This window comes from Taudactylus pleione, unplaced genomic scaffold (assembly GCF_031769625.1).
Source record: "Taudactylus pleione unplaced genomic scaffold, aTauple2 ptg000300l, whole genome shotgun sequence".
Classification (NCBI taxonomy): domain Eukaryota; kingdom Metazoa; phylum Chordata; class Amphibia; order Anura; family Myobatrachidae; genus Taudactylus; species Taudactylus pleione.
In genome coordinates this window covers 1,291,710-1,312,610 of record NW_028284701.1, presented here as the reverse complement: position 1 = coordinate 1,312,610, position 20,901 = coordinate 1,291,710, and the positions used below count along the sequence as shown (strand labels likewise).

Sequence of the window (20,901 nt, the reverse complement as noted above, 5' to 3'; positions counted from 1 at the left end):
ATGGGGAGATGCGCCTCTTTTTTTTGTGTGTATATTGCGAGTTTTCACGCTGTGCATCCCCCAGAACTGAGCGTAAGAAAGTGCGAATCACACACAGCTCTGACGCATATTGGCTACTGAAAGTGCGTAACTGTCATGTAACACGGCGTCCTCGCGCAGCCAAAGATCAGTGAGGATGCGCAGAACGGAATAGCCAGCTGTGCAGCGTTACCCAGCAACATAAATACGTCCGTCTTCATCAGAGTAGGGCGGGGGCAGGTCCACACTGATAACAGCAACTTTCCAGCTATGGTGGAACTACACGTCCCAGCATTCATACTAGTCTACGATGTGCTAGATTTGGCTTATGCATCGCATGGATTTCCATCAGTTTTAGAGCTGCAGCTTTTAGTACAGTATTGGCCTGATCCCGCGATGCGCACAATTGCAGCCGCCATTCCATCTTTTGCTGCAGTGCAACTGCGTCTTTATTCTATTGCCGCAGTTCATGGGATTCTTGTAGATTCTTGCACTGCGATCACTGCAGGCTGAAATACAACCAAGTGACGTAATAATGCACACCCCTAAAACACTGTTTAGACGCCCAGATACGCCTGCGTTCGCACATCCACTCCCCCGTTCACTAGCACCTTCCCCTGTCACCACCCACAAACGGCGCTATCTGTCACTCAAATTAGCGCCCAGTCTATGTACTACGAGCGCACAATTCCTTGAGCGCAGTGAGTGACTCGCGCATGCTCAGATTGACGCATATGCATGCACAAACATGTGATTATCGCCAATTGCGGGTCTAAAACAGGCCCAGAGTGCAGCGCTGTGAGACATGCTGGGGACAGAGTGCAGCGCTGTGAGACATGCTGGGGACAGAGTGCAGCGCTGTGAGACATGCTGGGGACAGAGTGCAGCGCTGTGAGACATGCTGGGGACAGAGTGCAGCGCTGTGAGACATGCTGGGGACAGTGCAGCGCTGTGAGACATGCTGGGGACAGAGTGCAGCGCTGTGAGACATGCTGGGGACAGAGTGCAGCGCTGTGAGACATGCTGGGGACAGAGTGCAGCGCTGTGAGACATGCTGGGGACAGAGTGCAGCGCTGTGAGACATTAAAACTGTTTGCCCAGCTTGGGCTAGGGGCCTGTTCAGAGTCAGACACGCTTGCGCAATGTGCGCACGTGTATAAGACGCAGTGTGCGTGCGCAAACTAGTCCATGTGTTTGGGAAGCGTTTGCACGCAGCGCATAGCCACCTCGCTTGAATGAGTGACAAGACGAGCCGTTTGTGGGTGGTGACGGGATGGTCGATGGAAACGGGGGAATCGTGGTGCGAACGCAGGAGTGTCTGTGCGTCTTAACGCCGTTTCAGGGGTGTGCATAATTAAGACGCAGCGTCAGCGTACACGTCACATGGCTGATTACACACAGCAGCACTCGCAGTGCTTACGGTAGGGTATGGTCAGCCACAAGTGCTGCGTACGGGTCCGATGTTACTCGATGTTACCGATTGTTGCATGCACTTTCTGGGCGTATTAAGACAGGCTGGTGGGCGTCTAAATACACACCGCGATCGCTCGCGGCCCAAGACATAGTGGGCATGCTAATGCCTTGCCGTGGGATTGCGGGATCTGCATTCTTTGTCTGCGTGCGAACGCATCTAGCGAGCGGGTCTGAGTCAGGCCCTAAATGCCTATTTTGTACTTATTCTCCAATGAATAATGTTGGCGATATTTGGCTATCCAGCTGATGCCGAACCGCAGACCTAAGCTGGGCACACACCTGAACGATTTCACTCACCAGTCCACCAACTTTGCCGTTTTCAGTGCTGAAACAATCTTGAGAACATCAGATTTCAAGTATACGCTCCTAGAGATTTATTGTTCTGAGCCCAACGATTATCTATCCTAATATTGTCGCAAAGGCGGCATTTTTATGTGAACCATCAATGGAAATGTCAGACAGATGATCAAAACTTCATACACACTTCAAAATCTAGTGACATTTCTTGCGTTTCGACTGGTTTTGGAATGAGCGTTTCACCCTGTGTTCTGCGTACACATTCTGAGATTATCGTACTGAGCGGCTAAATAACGTCTGATCGGGCCGATTATTGGCTTGCAGAGTGTGCACCTAGCTCTAGTGTGCTTTGCCGGCCGGAGGTCTGATTGGATATTGTTATGTCTACCTGTAAAATCAGTGATTCCGTTTTACTATCCTGTATGTGATCTCTTCACAGGTGTTGGGACACAATTGAATCCCCGTTTTGGATCGTCAGGGCTCCAATTTTGGTCTCGATATCGGTAAAGCATTCTATAACACTTCTAACAACAGCTGTGTGTGTGTATTTAACCATATATCTATATCTATATATATTTTCTTTTTAAACACATCCAGCCCAGCACGCTTGTCAGTGACGTCAGCGCTAATCTAAATAACAAGGCTTAATAATCAACATCAAATATTACTCAACACATGCGTTGTTTAAGGCGTTATTCCGTAACCGCCAAGTGCCTAATCATGAGGAACATTAGGGGGTTGAGCACTCAGGAGAGATCATTTTGTGGATTTATATGAGAGGCAGAAAACTGTACTAGTCCACATGATAACTGTTATCGTCGCTGAGGCTCTTAACGCTGACAGCGACATGACTGGATTCCATTTGTCATCAATTTGGGGGGAAGGTGTACAAGATAGTGAGGGGGGATTTGCAGAGCCATTCTTGCCAAAAGGGCTTTTATTTCTTTCAACCTTTATTTTGCAGCCTGCTTTGATATTATAATAACACAGTAGGTTTTGGGGATAAATTAAATATATATATATTATGAAAAGAACATATATAAGTAGAGATGAGCAGCGCAAATTTCATCATGTTTTCAGTTTTTACACATAGTAGCGTCCCGCCGGTTTACACAATGCGGAATTCGGGAATTGGTGCTTTTGAACCAAACTATCTTTCGAAAAGTTTTTTTTTTTTTTTAAACAATTTTACAGACCAAAGTAAAAAAAAGTAAAATAAAATAATAATATCTAGAAAATATTCAAATTAGATTAGAAACAAGTTTTATACCCGGATGGCTTTTTAGTTTGGGCCAGTAATGAAATTTCATAAATCAATTGTCTGAAAATGGAACCATTGGACCCGCACCGACATAACAGCGGCAGATTTGCTCATCTCTAGCTATAAGTATCTTTTTTATTACTAATCGCTCTTTCAAATAATAACTATATACATTTGTTTGGCTTTTTTATTTTTTTCACTTATAATGTAGAAGTTTTGTGTGTGTTGTGCGTCTTGTGTGAGAACGTCAACTTGTGATAACCACTAATCAACAGTTCTAGCTAGAAACGAACTCTGTCCGCCTTATCGTCTGTCCGCCGCCTGGCGCTGCTTCGTCTCGCATAGCTGTATTCTATGGGTTTGACATCATCATACTTGCGATGTATGACATAAAATCCCAAGCAGGCTGATGTCAGGTCCAAGATGGCTGCCATCCTATCTCGCTATACCAAACATGAGTTAAGTCCGGCGGGCAGTGAATTCAAGTAGAAGACAGGTTGTTATGGAAATCCATTCGCTTCCACTGCAATTGTTTTGTTTTGTGTCTTTATTGTTTGTGAAGACGTGAAATGTATCTGTGTGTAACATTGTCCTGTTTATTTCCTTTTAGGTCAATTTTATTCTCTTCATCTGCATCATCAGGATTTTGGTTCAGAAGTTGCACTCGCCGGATGTTGGAAGAAATGAAAACAGCCAGTATACGTAGGTGTCAGCGTTATTTAATCTTACCGTCCACTTAAATCTTCCTCTGTACTGTACCAGGTCGGGAAGTTATATTGCCAGGCGTGTCGTGGGTCACTCATATCGGACCTCCGTCTTTTTGCACAGGTCAGCGCCAGGGTCGCTCACAGCAGCTGCACACAGTGCCAGCCCCCGGGGTACACGGACATTGTAACGCAATGCGACTAAGGCGTGTATTTTGTGAGATATTCTGTGATGAAACGCATGGCGCTGCCTGGCCACGAAGTCTGTGGCACGACAAATGGGGCTATATTGTACGATTTGATCATAAGTGTATGCGGACACATCTGTACCTAAGATAATAGCGTTATTATCAGACATGTTTGGAAATGCGGTCGGATGATGGTCTCTATCGGTCTTCCGACTACATCCTGTGTGGGATAATATATAAAATCGCTCCCTGAATTACTATTTGCCCTGCCCCATTATCAGCTGGGAGAGATGCCCTCACACTCTTGTCCTGCCCCCCCTGGTCTTTATCAGAGCTCTCATCATCTACTTGGCTACAGCATTCATGAAGGGCAAGTGTTAGTGCAAAGCAAGATCACTGACCAGGTGACTAATTAGCATACTAGTCTCCCTTTCCTCTGACTGAACACTGCTCACTTATGTAGATCAAGCAATGTCTGTAATTATTATTATCATTTATTTATATGGCGCCACAAATGTTCCGCAGCGCCTTACAAAGTACATAAACAAGTTGTAGACAAGCGATTTACACAACAATACAATACAGGACCAGGACATGGATAATATATATAGCTACATTAGCGACCATAACACCCAGATAAACAACAGAACATAAGCACCAAGTGTTAGGTGCCGTAGTGGTGAGTAAGAAGTAGATGAAAGTAAAGTAGGGAGAAGCACAAGAGGGTAGAGGGCCCTGCTCATAAGAGCTTACATTCTAAAAGTAATCACATCCACAATGCACTGGATCAGTGGCGTAAATTCATCCCAGATGCCCGGAGGCAAGTTATAATTTGGTGCCCCCCGTCATATATACATAGATACACCCACCAGGGAGGAGTGAGACAGAAAGTTGTGGGTGATAGGGGCACCTATCTATCTATCTATCTATCTATGTCATATCTACCTACCTACCTACCTATCTCATATCTATCTACTTATCTATCTATCAATCTATCTATCTCATATCTATCTACTTATCTATCTATCAATCTATCTATCTCATATCTATTTATCTGTCTATCTATCTATCTACCTACCTATCTATCTCATATCTATCTATCTCATATCTATCTATCTTTCTATCTCATATCTATCTAGCTACCTATCTAACTATCTCATCTATCTATCTACTTATCTATCCATATATCTATCTATTTATCTCATATCTAGCTATCTATATATCTATCTATCTATCTGTCTATCTATCTATCTACCTATCTCATATCTATCTATCTATATATCTATTTATCTCATATCTAGCTATCTATATATCTATCTATCTATCTATCTATCTATCTATCTGTCTATCTACCTATCTCATATCTATCTATCTACCTATCTCATATCTATCTATCTATCTCATATCTATCTACCTATCTATCTAACTATCTATTTATCTCATATCTATCTACCTACCTATCTATCTATCTATCTATCTATCTATCTATCTATCTATCTATCTCATATATATCTCATATCTATTTATCTATCTATCTATCTCATATCTATCTATCTATCTATCTATCTATCTATCTATCTATCTATCTATCTCATATCTTTCTATCTATCTATCTATCTATCTATCTCATATCTTTCTATCTATCTATCCATCTATCTGTCTATCTATCTATCTATCTCATATCTATCTATCTATCTATCTATCTATCTATCTATCTATCTGTGTGTTCCTGAAGACGGGGTCTCCGTATCCCGAAACGTTGAAATAAACACGTTGTTTCACCTTATTGTGAAGACTCCTGAGTGCCGCTGTACCATTCTGGACTATATATATATATGTATGTATGTTTGTATATATACTTTTATTGATAGGGGCCCCATAAACCTTAATCCGGCCCTGTACAAACTTTGTTTAAGGCACAAAATATTAAAAATATTGTATAAAAATATCTTCAGGTTCCATGTATAAGGTGTATATGAAACATAAATGTATTCTGTGCTTAGATTTAGATCCTATTCCAAGATATTTCATAATGGTATGCAATTATTCCAATATACGGAATATTCCAATATCCAAAATACCCCTGGTCCCAAGCATTTTGCATATGGGAGACTCACAAAATAAAAGGACAAACGACAGCTAGGTCTGAACGAGCGAACCAAACATGCGGTCGTTTTTTGGGAAACTACGACCCCTGGCCGCTCGCATCCTACGTCATGTCCGCTATTTATTAGATTAATCGAGTACATCGACCAGCGTATGAACTGCTCGCAGTGCTTGTGGTTGGATTTTCCTATAAAATAACCCAGTGACGTGGTCAATGACGCTGCTGTATTAAATATGCACACCCATAAAATTCCCGTTTTGACCTTTAAGCACGCCTGCGATCGGATCTCCACTGCCTGTTTTCAAGCACCTTCCCCCGTTACCACCCACATACGCCTCCTCCTGTCACTCAAAATAGCAGGCATTCGCTATTTTGCGAGCACATGAATTTCGGCCGCACTGACTGGTTCGCGCATGCGTATAACGATCCGTACGCATGCGCAGTTGGGCAAACATTGCTTGGAGCGAACGAGCGGCTCTGAATCAGGCCCTATGTGTATAATATATATATATGCACATAAATGTCCCGGCACTCCTTTGTCCCAAAACCGGGCAAATACCTTGCTCCAGGTGCCCTCAATAAGGTGGAGATCACTCCCCTCTATACAATCCACAATGGTACAGCGGCACTCATATATAAGTATGAATTATAACGTTTTGCAATGTACAAGCTTATCACTGGTCCTTGCTTACAAGTAATTAGTAGAAATTTCCCTTTGCTGTGTATTTCATGCCTGGTGCTGAAAGGCCTGAGAAGATTGTTTATTGGGGCATACTGTAAGTTCTCCCGCTAGGCATCTGTCCAGTGGTATTTCGTGCTGAGAGACTGGAACTAGCCCGTGCGATGGGTCCTTTGTACTCCACATGGATTTTTGTACCAGGAAAATACTTGTCAAATTTATTCTCATTAACTCTTGTTACATTTAATGAGATGCGTTTTCTTTGTCCCAACTCGCATTTCATAACGGTTATGTGTAAATAACCACAACATCAGGCTGGTGCAGTCTATCCCAGGATTCCTACGGAGAATGATTCTGTCATAATTAATTCTTTTTTTTTTCATCATGCGACTTGTAGTCTAAGTTTAGCAACCATTCACACGCCGCGTCGGCTGGCGGCCCTCCCTCTACGGCCTCCCTAAACATTCATGGGCTCACGCTAAGTCGGATCGGCGTCTGCTTGCTTAGAGTGGCCTATGCACATTTGTACAGTGTTAGAAAAAAAAATGGTGTACGCCCAGGTTTCCGATGTAGATGTGGAAATTGCGCCCCCTACACTTGGAGCAGGAGTACTGTTAGGGCGTGTTTGTGTAATTGCATCTGAGTCAGACCCACAGTGACAAATATGCACGTGTACTCCATGCAGGTGCCTAACGCTGCTGGGGATGACGACCTCCAGCAGAAGCAGCTAATCTGCTTCTGATTGGCTGATTGTGGATTCGCTGCTGTAGCTAGTCACTTCTCTTTTGTATATTATATGATTTTTTTTGGCATACTTACCCTACTCACCCGGAAAGCTCCGTGGTACTCTCTGGGTATCGTGTCAGCCTGGTCCCTCCCCTTCTTCACGGACCACCGGGGCCTAATGTAGAGAAGCCTCAGTCCCACCCACCACAGTGATCAACTGCATCTCCTATCCAAGAATGCTCCCGGAGGGGAAAATGTAAAGTATGCTATGCAAGTACAGATGTGTCCATAGACATCTATCCCCCGTGCGCTACAAGTCGCGTTATACATAACACGTGAGAGCAATGTGACTAGGTAGCACCGAGCAACTTTTCGTGCGACTTTTTACCATCAAATGCGTCTTATTCCCATAGCGATGCGAATATGACATAGTGATGCGAATATGTTGTGGCGTGACTTGGTAGCGCCAATCGTCTTTTTGTGCATGTTTATAGTGATGCGAATATTACACACAAGCAGCTTCTGCTGATTAAAATGATATGCGGCATGCCTATATCCTGTGTGCGACTGCTGGTGTATCTGCATGTGAATCAGCGGCACACAGAATATAGGCATGCCGCATATCATTTTAATCAGCAGAAGCTGCTTGTGTGTCATATTCGTATCACTGTAAAGGCGCACAAAAAGACGCTCGGCGCTACCAAGTCATGCCACAACATGGAGCAACTAGAAGGGTTGCTTAACGTGCAAGGAGGCTAGATGTATGAGGACATCTCTGTATGCTCTGTGGCCGTATTTTAAATTAAATTATATTTTTCTACTTTTATTTTCACCTGAGAAGGCTGTATTATTAGACCTCTACACTATTTCTACTTGTGGACTTTAGAGCGTAGTTTTTGGACCCATATTAAACTCGGCACGGGGTCACGGTGATCAGAAAGCCTGATTCAACAAGGATCGCTATTGCGATTACGCACTCAATCGGCCATTTTTTTTTGCGTTCTGTGCATGCGTATGCATTGCAGTGCGCATGCGTGAACACTCTACTGCGATCGGGACTGCTATCACAGTGACTACGCAGACCCATCACAGAGTGATTGACAGGAAGTACCATTTTGGGGTAGTGACGGGGGGGTTGTCGGCAAAACGCAGGAGTGCCGGTGTGTTTGAACGCCGTTACAGAGGCGTGCATAAATTAGCCACTTCGATGCCATATACGCAGCCTGGGCTCACAATGCGTGCGCTGAGGTTAGCCATCTCTGATTAAGGTGCAAGTGTGCGTGAGGCTGCGATTGTACTCGATATTACCGATGGTTTCACAGTCTTGCTAAGTATTACGGATGTGTGTAAGGTAAGGTGGGTGTCCTTATGTTAGGCTGCGTATGGCATTGCGATTGCAAACATTAGCATATGGACTGCGTGCGTAATCGCTATTGCGATCCTTGCTGAATCCGGCGCATAGTCTGTATATTAGTGAGGTCCCGTAACATACAGTACAAGCAGATTCTTCGTCCTGTGCTGGTATCTGCGTTTGTTGTGTACAGTGTAATGATAAAAACAGGATATTACATTTACTACAAATATGTTTTCTACAGCTGTAAACAGAAATTGTACTAAGTGCATCGTTTGCCTCTAAGGAGCAGTCATCCAAGTTGAGGTTATTTACATATTCTCATTTCTTGGCCAGAATTTGTGTTTTTCAGCTTAGAGAAGAACCACAATATCTCAGCGGGGAATTCCTAGCGGCCCAAATGTCATATTCCGGCCCTGCCACAGACAGATGTCAGCGCAAAACTTCTTATTAGCAAAATCATCTTTTAAAGGAACCTGTTTTGAGTTTCACGTTTCATCAGACAGATAGAAGTAAAACAGCATTTACCAGAAGTAGTTTAAAAAGTCGTCTAATGGCTAGGCCCCTTTACACTGCTAAAGTCTGGTTGCTGGGTTTCTTTGGTTTTACTTCTAACTCTAAATAGCCGTTTATAGTGTCACATAAACTTTTGCCAATTCCATGGTATATGCCGGTTACTATCACCTATCCCTATTGACTCCCCAACTCGTTTTTACAGGATTTGCTATGGGAAATCAAGCGCCACTCCTTTATAGTTACTAACAAAGTGGTCCCTGTAACTGTTATAATTTGGCTATTAAATTGCACTCTTGCTGCTGTATGTGAATGTGCCTTCAGGGGCCTATCCATTGCACCAGGAGGTTTTGGTCGCATTGTACACAAAGACGTGTAATGGATAGCCGGCAAGGACCAGCGATGCGCGTGCACGCTGGGTCCTTGCCGACCCCGACTATCTAGTGAAGCAGCCCGTCAACCTGATGACGCTCGTCAGGTTCGGCATGTTCAGAGATAGGAGGTCGGACTCCTGCACTGAATGACGTTCAGTGAACGCCGTTTAGGTCGCCTAGTGGATAGGCCCCTTTAGGATGCAGAGCAACAGTATACATGTAATGAGTTGTAGTATTACTCACTATGGGTACAGCGCTACTGCTGTTACCCCCCTGCTTGTTACTGGACGCTCGGCTTGGACACACCCCTTGTACTCACTATGGGTACAGCGCTACTGCTGTTACCCCCCTGCTTGTTACTGGACGCTCGGCTTGGATACACCCCTTGTCTTACCTCCCAACTGTCCCGCATTCAGCGGGACTGTCCCGTTTTTTTGGGTCTGTCCCACCCATGGGCCGCAGTGTCCCGCGGTGGGGGGGGAGTTGGGAGAAGCATACACCGCTGCTCTGCTATGCAGAGCAGCATGTATGCAGAGCGTGAATAGATGCTGTGCGCATGCGCACAACATCTATTCGCGGCACGGAGGGGAAGCCCGGGGGCAGCCCAGCATCGCGGAGATGCTGGGCACGCCACTTAGTGATGTAAATGGGGGCGTGCTGATAGGCCACACCCTTTTACGGGTAGGCCACACCCCTTTTCAGGAGCGCACACGCCTTCGGTGCGCGGGTGTCCCTATTTGTAGCCTGCAAATGTTGGGAGGTATGCCTTGTACTCACTATGGGTACAGCGCTACTGCTGTTACCCACCCCCCCCTGCGCTTGTTACTGGATGCTCGGCTTGGTGGACATGCCCCTTGTACTCACTATGGGTACAGTGCTACTGCTGTTACCCGCCCCCCCCCTGCGCTTGTTACTGGATGCTCGGCTTGGACACACCCCTTGCTGACCAACGATCCACTGACTATGCCTAGCTGGGCGCCTGTGATCGCCGGCTCTCACTTCACTTCCTTGTCAGCTGCAGCCCTGTCAAATGTGGATCCCAGCCGCGCTCTGCCTCATGAACAGCAGATGCGCCCCTCTCCTGTACCACAGCCTCTCACCTGCAGGGATGTGGCGCAACTCCGCCCCGCTCCCAGCCTCCGGCTGCCGCCGATCCCTCTGTGCTGCTCCTCTGCAATGACCACCGCTGCTGCTACACTGCCGGGACCTCGGCCTCCCCCAGCCTGCAGCGATGCTCCACCTGCTGTCAGCAGTAAGCTTCCCCAGCTACCTCACTGACAGCAGCCGCTAATGTCCTCTCTCCGGCTCCGCCCCCTGCGCCCGGCAGCCCACCATGGCCATGCTGCCCGGGACACAGGGAGGTGGGCACTCAAGGAGGGGAACGCCACACGGGAAGCAATCGGGAAGCCGACTGCCTATATACCGGCAGCCGGCTTCCCGACTGTCTTATCCCGGCAAGATGTAGACGCCCGCATTTCCCCGACGCCGGGAGACCCGCGCCCGGCATCACGATCGTAGTGGAGGGAGGGTTAGGGTTAGGCACCCCCGGGGGGGACTTAGGGTTAGGCACCCCCCGGGGACTTAGGTTTAGGTAGCGGGGAAGGGGGTGGTTGGGGTTAGGCACTAAGAGGGGGGATTAGGGTTAGGCACTTGGGGGGGGAGTTAGGGTTAGGCACCCCTAAGGAGGGTTAGGGGGGTTAGGTTAGGTTAGTGGATACTTACCTATCCACGATAAGGATTTCCAGCGCTGTCTGGCTTCCGCTGCGTCGCACTCTGCTCCTGTCGGGCTGCCGCTGATGGGAATCGAACTGCTGGCCATGCGGCCGGCGGTATTTCATACCCATTCCCGCCACTCTGACCGGCAACGGCCGCCGGCTACCCTTATATACCCCTGTTCTCTGGTGCCGCGCGACCCCTCACTCTGGCCAAGTTACTCCCACCTTCCCGCCGGCAGCGCAAGCTACTGCTCCTCGCGCTGCTTCCAGAAACATCTCGAACGGTGCCTTCCTATTCCCCTTCATGGAACATAATAAAAGTGTATATACATGCATATTTCACCCCATTTAGATCCCACAATAGGGTTTACTTACACAATCAAATATACATTACATGCACCACAAACATCTGTATCCATATTTTTACCTCACAAATTGTACAATTATAAATATTACATAGATTTATGAGTATGGGGAGTGTTAGGGATAGGCTGCGGGGAGGAGGGGTTAGGGATCCCCTGGAGACTTAGGTTTAGCGTGTGGGGAAGGGGGGTTAAGGTTAGGCACCACAAAAGGAGGGTAGGGTTGGGGGAGGAATAGTGTATTTACCGTCCCTCATCTGGATATTCACTTGTCGGGCTTCCGCGGTCGGGATTTCATACCCATTACACAGTTGAACTGTGGGCCTGATTCAGAGCTGGACGCTATTTGCGCTCGCTCGTTCAGAAAAAGGGGCCGGTTATTTAAATAGAGCGCTCGCTCTTTGCGGTCTGTTGGCGCCTCTATGTCTGAACGAGTGAACAAAACATGCGCTCGCTATTTTGTAAAAAACGCCCCCTGGCCGCTCGCATCCTACGTCATCTCTGCTATTTATTAGATTAATCGAGTACATCGAAAGGCGTCTGAACTGCTCGCAGTGCTTGTGGTTGGATTTTCCTACCGCAATCATGCGAACAGTTCAGGCTAAGAGACAACCAAGTGACGTGGCCGATGACGCTGCTTTGTTAATTATGCACTCCCTTAAAACGTCCATTTTGACCGTTTGGCACGCCTGCGTTCGGATCACCACTCCCCGTTTTAAAGCACCTTCCCCTGTTACCACCCACAAACGCCTCATCCCGTCACTCAAATTAGCAGGTACTCGCTATTTTGCGAGCACACAATTTCCGACCGCATTGACTGGTTCGCGCAAGCGTATTACAACCCATACGCATGCGCAGTTGTGCGAACATCGCTCGGAGCGAACGAGCGGCCGCTTACGAGCGGCTCTGAATCAGGCCCTGTGTGCGTAATTGCTATTGCAATCACAGTTGTGATCGGTAGTGAATCAGGCCCACTGACAGTCAGAACAGGTATAAAATACTCTGCCTATAACGTGGCGCTGAGAGGGAAGGGTACTATAGGTACTAATTACCCAGGTCAGCTGCTGAGGGGGACATTAGGCTTGCCAGCGAGATGATAGAAAGCCAGCGTTAGTTCATGCCACTGCTACTCCTGATTGGAAAGCAAATGTAGGTATAGGAAAGGGCCGGGCCGTAACTAGGGGCATGCCACTGGTGCCAACGCACTGAGGCCCTCATTCATGACTTATGGTGCGAGCGGCCAGGGGGCGTTTTTAACAAATAAACGAGCGTATGTTTTGCTCGCTCGTTCAGACTTAGAGGTGTGAACAGACTGCATTGTGCGAACGGATCATTTGAATAGCCACCCTTTGTTTTTGAACGAACGAACGCAAATAGCGAATGGCTCTGAATGAGGGCCTATGTTACTAAAGGTTACATAGTGGTTCTTACAGTACCATTGAAATCAATCCTGGGAACCACTCATTGGCTGAGAGAGGTGGAGGCTTGCCTCTCTCAGCCAATGAATGATCAGCCAATGCATTTCTATGTGAAATGCCGCTGCTGAGCCGTCATTCGGGAAGTAACGTCCTTAGAGGACGGTACTTATGTCCGTGGCTCCGGTGTTGTGGGTTTGTTTTTTTCTGAAGATGGTGGACAAAGGACGACCGGAACCAAGGGGTAGGTGAGTGTGGTATTTTATTTTTTACAGGTAACAATATGGTTTCTGCTGGACAAGGGAACACGATCTATACTAGGGACAGGTGTGTGTGAGTGTAATACAGTTGTACTTTCACGTTGTGTTTGTTCTGTGTTTATTTTAATATTTCTTTTGCAGGTGAACTAGAGGTACCAGCGGACCCTTAATGCCCAGCATGCTGCCACTTGTGGTTCTTCAAGTACCAGCATGCATGGGAGGCTTGCTGGGACTTATTGTTCTTCTGTAAAAGACAATATTATTTCATGTATTCTTTACACAATCAACCAGACACCCACTGCCAGGGGTGCCGGAGATAGTCCAGGGCTATCATTCCAGGCCTGTGGTGCCCATTGAGAGGGGAAACCCTTCCCCTAGGATCCCTGGCCTAGGCTGACTAGAGTAGGGTGATAATGCTTTGCCCGGGGGACCCCTTGAAGGGTCCCACGGCTGTTGCATTACACCCCTGCTAGAAAGAGTCCTATGCTAGTTGTGGAAAATACAGTGGACCCCTACTCATTTTATCCCTTGTATTTCCACAACCAGGAGTGGCACAGATAGATCGGTGCTGGTTGTGCTTTTAGGGGGGGGGGGGGGGGGGGACATAATTTTTTTTCTTTTTGTACACTTTTCAGGGTTTTTTTCACTCAGAAGCATGCACAGATCTCACTGATCTGTGAAGTCTTCTGTATAACTCGCACCTTGTAATGAAAGTCACATGTGTGTCAAACTGGGACACTCTAATACCCCTTTTACACCAAACAAATAACCCGGGTTATTGCCAGGTCGATCCGGGTTGAGGCTCTGTGTGAACGGCTCCCAAAAAATAACCTGTGTCGATTTACCCGGCAATCTTACTCGGGTTGAGAGCAGGGTTGAAAACGGGTTGTTCCCGGGTCATGAGGCAGTGTAAACGGGTGCTACCCTGATTATTTCACCCGGCTAGCTCTGAAAAATGCTGATTGGAGCTTCTGGGGCACGGGCAAATGATGTCATTTGTCAGTTCCCTGCAGAGAGACGCACATGATGCCATCGCTTGCCTACCTAACCGCCTGCACCACAGCCTGACCAGCAGCCACATACACAGGCTGATACACAGCCTGCCACAGCCAGAACTGCACCCTGCACCACAGCCTGACCAGCAGCCACAAACACAGGCTGATACACAGCCTGCCACAGCCAGAACAGCAGCCTGACCAGCAGCCACAAACACAGGCAGATACACAGCCTGCCACAGCCAGAACAGCAACCTGCACCACAGCCTGACCAGCAGCCACAAACACAGGCTGATACACAGCCTGCCACAGCCAGAACAGCAGCCTGCACCACAGCCTGACCAGCAGCCACATACACAGGCTGATACACAGCCTGCCACAGCCAGAACTGCACCCTGCACCACAGCCTGACCAGCAGCCACATACACAGGCTGATACACAGCCTGCCACAGCCAGAACTGCACCCTGCACCACAGCCTGACCAGCAGCCACATACACAGGCTGATACACAGCCTGCCACAGCCGGAACTGCACCCTGCACCACAGCCTGACCAGCAGCCACATACACAGGCTGATACACTGCCTGCCACAGCCAGAACAGCAACCTGTACCACAGCCTGACCAGCAGCCACAAACACAGGCTGATACAGAGCCTGCCACAGACAGAACTGCACCCTGCACCACAGCCTGACCAGCAGCCACAAACACAGGCTGATACACACCATGCCACAGACAGAACTGCACCCTGCACCACAGCCTGACCAGCAGCCACATACACAGGCTGATACACAGCCTGCCACAGCCAGAACAGCAGCCTGACCAGCAGCCACAAACACAGGCTGATACACAGCCTGCCACAGCCAGAACAGCAGCCTGCACCACAGCCTGACTAGCAGCCACAAACACGGGCTGATACACAGTCTGCCACAGCCAGAACAGCAGCCTGTACCACAGCCTGACCAGCAGCCACAAACACAGGCTGATACACAGCCTGCCACAGGCAGAACAGCAGCCTGACCAGCAGCCATAAACACAGGCTGATACACAGCCTGCCACAGCCAGAACAGCGCCCTGCACCACAGCCTGACCAGCAGCCACAAACACAGGCTGATACACAGCCTGCCACAGCCAGAACAGCAGCCACAAACACAGGCTGATACACAGCCTGCCACAGCCAGAACAGCAGCCTGCACCACAGCCTGACTAGCAGCCACAAACACGGGCTGATACACAGTCTGCCACAGCCAGAACAGCAGCCTGACCAGCAGCCACAAACAGAGGCTGATACACAGCCTGCCACAGCCAGAACAGCAGCCTGCACCACAGCCTGACCAGCAGCCACAAACACAGGCTGATACACAGCCTGCCACAGCCAGAACTGCACCCTGCACCACAGCCTGACCAGCAGCCACAAACACAGGCAGATACACAGCCTGCCACAGCCAGAACAGTAGCCTGCACCACAGCCTGACCAGCAGCCACAAACACAGGCTGATCCACAGCCTGCCACAGCCAGAACTGCACCCTGTACCACAGCCTAACCAGCAGCCACAAACACAGGCTGATACACAGCCTGCTACAGCCAGAACAGCAGCCTGTACCACAGCCTGACCAGCAGCCACAAACACAGGCTGATACACAGCCTGCCACAGCCAGAACTGCACCCTGCACCACAGCCTGACCAGCAGCCACAAACACAGGCTGATACACAGCCTGCCACAGCCAGAACAGCAACCTGCACCACAGCCTGACCAGCAGCCACAAACACAGGCTGATACACAGCCTGCCACAGCCAGAACTGCACCCTGCACCACAGCCTGACCAGCAGCCACATACACAGGCTGATACACAGCCTGCCACAGCCAGAACTGCACCCTGCACCACAGCCTGACCAGCAGCCACAAACACAGGCTGATACACAGCCTGCCACAGCCAGAACTGCAGCCTGTACCACAGCCTGACCAGCAGTCACATACACAGGCTGATACACAGCCTGCCACAACCAGAACAGCAACCTGCACCACAGCCTGACCAGCAGCCACAAACGCAGGCTGATACACAGCCTGCCACAGCCAGAACAGCAACCTGCACCACAGCCTGACCAGCAGCCACAAACACAGGCTGATACACAGCCTGCCACAGACAGAACTGCACCCTGCACCACAGCCTGACCAGCAGCCACAAACACAGGCTAATACTCAGCCTGCTACAGCCAGAACTGCACCCTGCACCACAGCCTGACCAGCAGCCACAAACACAGCTGATACACAGCCTGCCACAGCCAGAACTGCACCCTGCACCACTGCCTGACCAGCAGCCACAAACACAGGCTGATACACAGCCTGCCACAGCCAGAACAGTAGCCTGCACCACAGCCTGACCAGCAGCCACAAACACAGGCTGATCCACAGCCAGAACAGCAGCCTCTACCACAGCCTGACCAGCAGCCACAAACACAGCCTGCCACAACCAGAACAGCAGCCTGCACCACAGCCTGACCAGCAGCCACAAACACAGGCTGATACACAGCCTGCTACAGCCAGAACAGCAGCCTGTACCACAGCCTGACCAGCAGCCACAAACACAGGCTGATACACAGTCTGCCACAGCCAGAACAGTAGCCTGCACCACAGCCTGACCAGCAGCCACAAACGCAGGCTGATACACAGCCTGCCACAACCAGAACAGCAACCTGCACCACAGCCTGACCAGCAGCCACAAACACAGGCTGATACACAGCCTGCCACAGACAGAACTGCACCCTGCACCACAGCCTGACCAGCAGCCACAAACACAGGCTAATACACAGCCTGCTACAACCAGAACTGCACCCTGCACCACAGCCTGACCAGCAGCCACAAACACAGGCTGATACACAGCCTGCCACAGCCAGAACAGCAACCTGTACCACAGCCTGACCAGCAGCCACAAACACAGGCTGATACACAGCCTGCCACAGCCAGAACTGCACCCTGTACCACTGCCTGACCAGCAGCCACAAACACAGGCTGATACACAGCCTGCCACAGCCAGAACTGCACCACAGCCACAAACACAGGCTGATACACAGCCTGCCACAGCCAGAACAGCAGCCACAAGCACAGGGTGATACACAGCCTGCCACAGCCAGAACAGCAACCTGTACCACAGCCTGACCAGCAGCCTCAAACACAGGCTGATACACAGCCTGCCACAGCCAGAACTGCACCCTGCACCACAGCCTGACCAGCAGCCACAAACACAGGCTAATACACAGCCTGCCACAGCCAGAACTGCACCCTGCACCACAGCCTGACCAGCAGCCACAAACACAGCCTGAGCAGCAGCCACAAGCACAGGGTGATACACAGCCTGCCACAGCCAGAACAGCAGCCTGTACCACAGCCTGACCAGCAGCCACAAACACAGGCGGATACACAGCCTACCACAGCCAGAACAGCAGCCTGCACCACAGCCTGACCAGCAGCCACAAACACAGGCTGATACACAGCCTGCCACAGCCAGAACAGCAGCCACAAATGCAGGAAGGCACACAGCCTGCCACAGCCAGAACTGCACCCTGCACCACAGCCTGACCAGCAGCCACAAACACAGGCTGATACACAGCCTGCCACAGCCAGAACAGCAGCCTGCACCACAGCCTGACCAGCAGCCACAAACACAGGCTGATACACAGCCTGCCACAGCCAGAACTGCACCCTGCACCACAGCCTGACCAGCAGCCACATACACAGGCTGATACACAGCCTGCCACAGCCAGAACTGCACCCTGCACCACAGCCTGACCAGCAGCCACAAACACAGGGTGATACACAGCCTGCTACAGCCAGAACAGCAGCCTGTACCACAGCCTGACCAGCAGCCACAAACACAGGCTGATACACAGCCTGCCACAGTCAGAACTGCAGCCTGCACCACAGCCTGACCAGCAGCCACGAACACAGGCTGATACACAGCCTGCCACAGCCAGAACAGCAACCTGCACCACAGCCTGACCAGCAGCCACAAACACAGGCAGATACACTGCCTGCCACAGCCAGAACAGCAGCCACAAACACAGGCTGATACACAGCCTGCCACAGCCAGAACAGCACCCTGCACCACAGCCTGACCAGCAGCCACATACACAGGCTGATACACAGCCTGCTACAGCCAGAACAGCAGCCTGACCAGCAGCCACAAACACAGGCTGATACACACCATGCCACAGCCAGAACTGCACCCTGCACCACAGCCTGACCAGCAGCCACAAACACAGGCTGATACAGAGCCTGCCACAGACAGAACTGCACCCTGCACCACAGCCTGACCAGCAGCCACAAACACAGGCTGATACACAGCCTGCTATAGCCAGAACAGCAGCCTGCACCACAGCCTGACCAGCAGCCACAAACACAGGCCGATACACAGCCTGCCACAGCCAGAACAGCAGCCTGACCAGCAGCCACAAACACAGGCTGATACACAGCCTGCCACAGCCAGAACAGCAGCCATAAACACAGGCTGATACACAGCCTGCCACAGCCAGAACAGCGCCCTGCACCACAGCCTGACCAGCAGCCACAAACACAGGCTGATACACACCATGCCACAGCCAGAACTGCACCCTGCACCACAGCCTGACCAGCAGCCACATACACAGGCTGATACACAGCCTGCCACAGCCAGAATAGCAGCCTGTACCACAACCTGACCAGCAGCCACAAACACAGGCTGATCCTCAGCCTGCCACAGCCAGAACAGCAGCCTGCACCACAGCCTGACTAGCAGCCACAAACACGGGCTGATACACAGTCTGCCACAGCCAGAACAGCAGCCTGACCAGCAGCCACAAACACAGGCTGATACAGAGCCTGCCACAGCCAGAACTGCACCCTACACCACAGCCTGACCAGCAGCCACAAACACAGGCTGATACACAGCCTGCCACAGCCAGAACTGCACCCTGTACCACAGCCTGACCAGCAGTCACATACACAGGCTGATACACAGCCTGCCACAACCAGAACAGCAACCTGCACCACAGCCTGACCAGCAGCCACAAACGCAGGCTGATACACAGCCAGAACAGCAACCTGTACCACAGCCTGACCAGCAGCCACAAACACAGGCTGATACACAGCCTGCTACAGCCAGAACAGCAGCCTGTACCACAGCCTGACCAGCAGCCACAAACACAGGCTGATACACAGCCTGCCACAGCCAGAACTGCAGCCTGCACCACAGCCTGACCAGCAGCCACAAACACAGGCTGATACACAGCCTGCCACAGCCAGAACTGCACCCTGCACCACAGCCTGACCAGCAGCCACATACACAGGCTGATACACAGCCTGCCACAGCCAGAACTGCACCCTGCACCACAGCCTGACCAGCAGCCACATACACAGGCTGATACACAGCCTGCCACAGCCAGAACTGCAACCTGTACCACAGCCTTACCAGCAGCCACAAACGCAGTCTGATACACAGCCTGCTACAACCAGAACAGCAACCTGCACCACAGCCTGACCAGCAGCCACAAACACAGGCTGATACACAGCCTGCCACAGACAGAACTGCACCCTGCACCACAGCCTGACCAGCAGCCACAAACACAGGCTAATACTCAGCCTGCTACAGCCAGAACTGCACCCTGCACCACAGCCTGACCAGCAGCCACAAACACAGGCTGATACACAGCCTGCCACAGCCAGAACTACACCCTGCACCACTGCCTGACCAGCAGCCACAAACACAGGCTGATACACAGCCTGCCACAGCCAGAACAGTAGCCTGCACCACAGCCTGACCAGCAGCCACAAACACAGGCTGATACACAGCCTGCCACAGCCAGAACTGCACCCTGCACCACTGCCTGACCAGCAGCCACAAACACAGGCTGATACACAGCCTGCCACAACCAGAACAGCAGCCTGCACCACAGCCTGACCAGCAGCCACAAACGCAGGCTGATACACAGCCTGCCACAGCCAGAACAGTAGCCTGCACCACAGCCTGACCAGCAGCCACAAACGCAGGCTGATACACAGTCTGCCACAACCAGAACAGCAACCTGCACCACAGCCTGACCAGCAGCCACAAACACAGGCTGATATACAGCCTGCCACAGACACAACTGCACCCTGCACCACAGCCTGACCAGCAGCCACAAACACAGGCTAATACACAGCCTGCTACAGCCAGAACTGCACCCTACACCACAGCCTGACCAGCAGCCACAAACACAGGCTGATACACAGCCTGCCACAGACAGAACTGCACCCTGTACCACAGCCTGACCAGCAGCCACAAACACAGGCTGATACACAGCCTGCCACAGCCAGAACTGCACCTGCACCACAGCCACAAACACAGGCTGATACACAGCCTGCCACAGCCAGAACAGCAGCCACAAGCACAGGGTGATACACAGCCTGCCACAGCCAGAACAGCAGCCTCAAACACAGGCTGATACACAGCC

The 20,901-nt window shown here is 50.4% G+C and overlaps 1 protein-coding gene across 1 annotated transcript in view; it reads left to right on the top strand.

Annotated features, from left to right (window-relative positions):
* The window catches only part of LOC148511645 (vasoactive intestinal polypeptide receptor), a gene marked incomplete at its 5' end in the record, with an annotated part of 38,770 nt that overhangs the window by 3,785 nt on the left and 14,084 nt on the right, over window positions 1–20,901 (top strand). Inside the window, 2 exons of the mRNA XM_088482942.1 lie at window positions 2,228–2,291; window positions 3,660–3,751. Coding sequence (XP_088339068.1) covers window positions 2,228–2,291; window positions 3,660–3,751 — 156 coding nt within the window. The remainder of the gene's footprint in view (window positions 1–2,227; window positions 2,292–3,659; window positions 3,752–20,901) is intronic.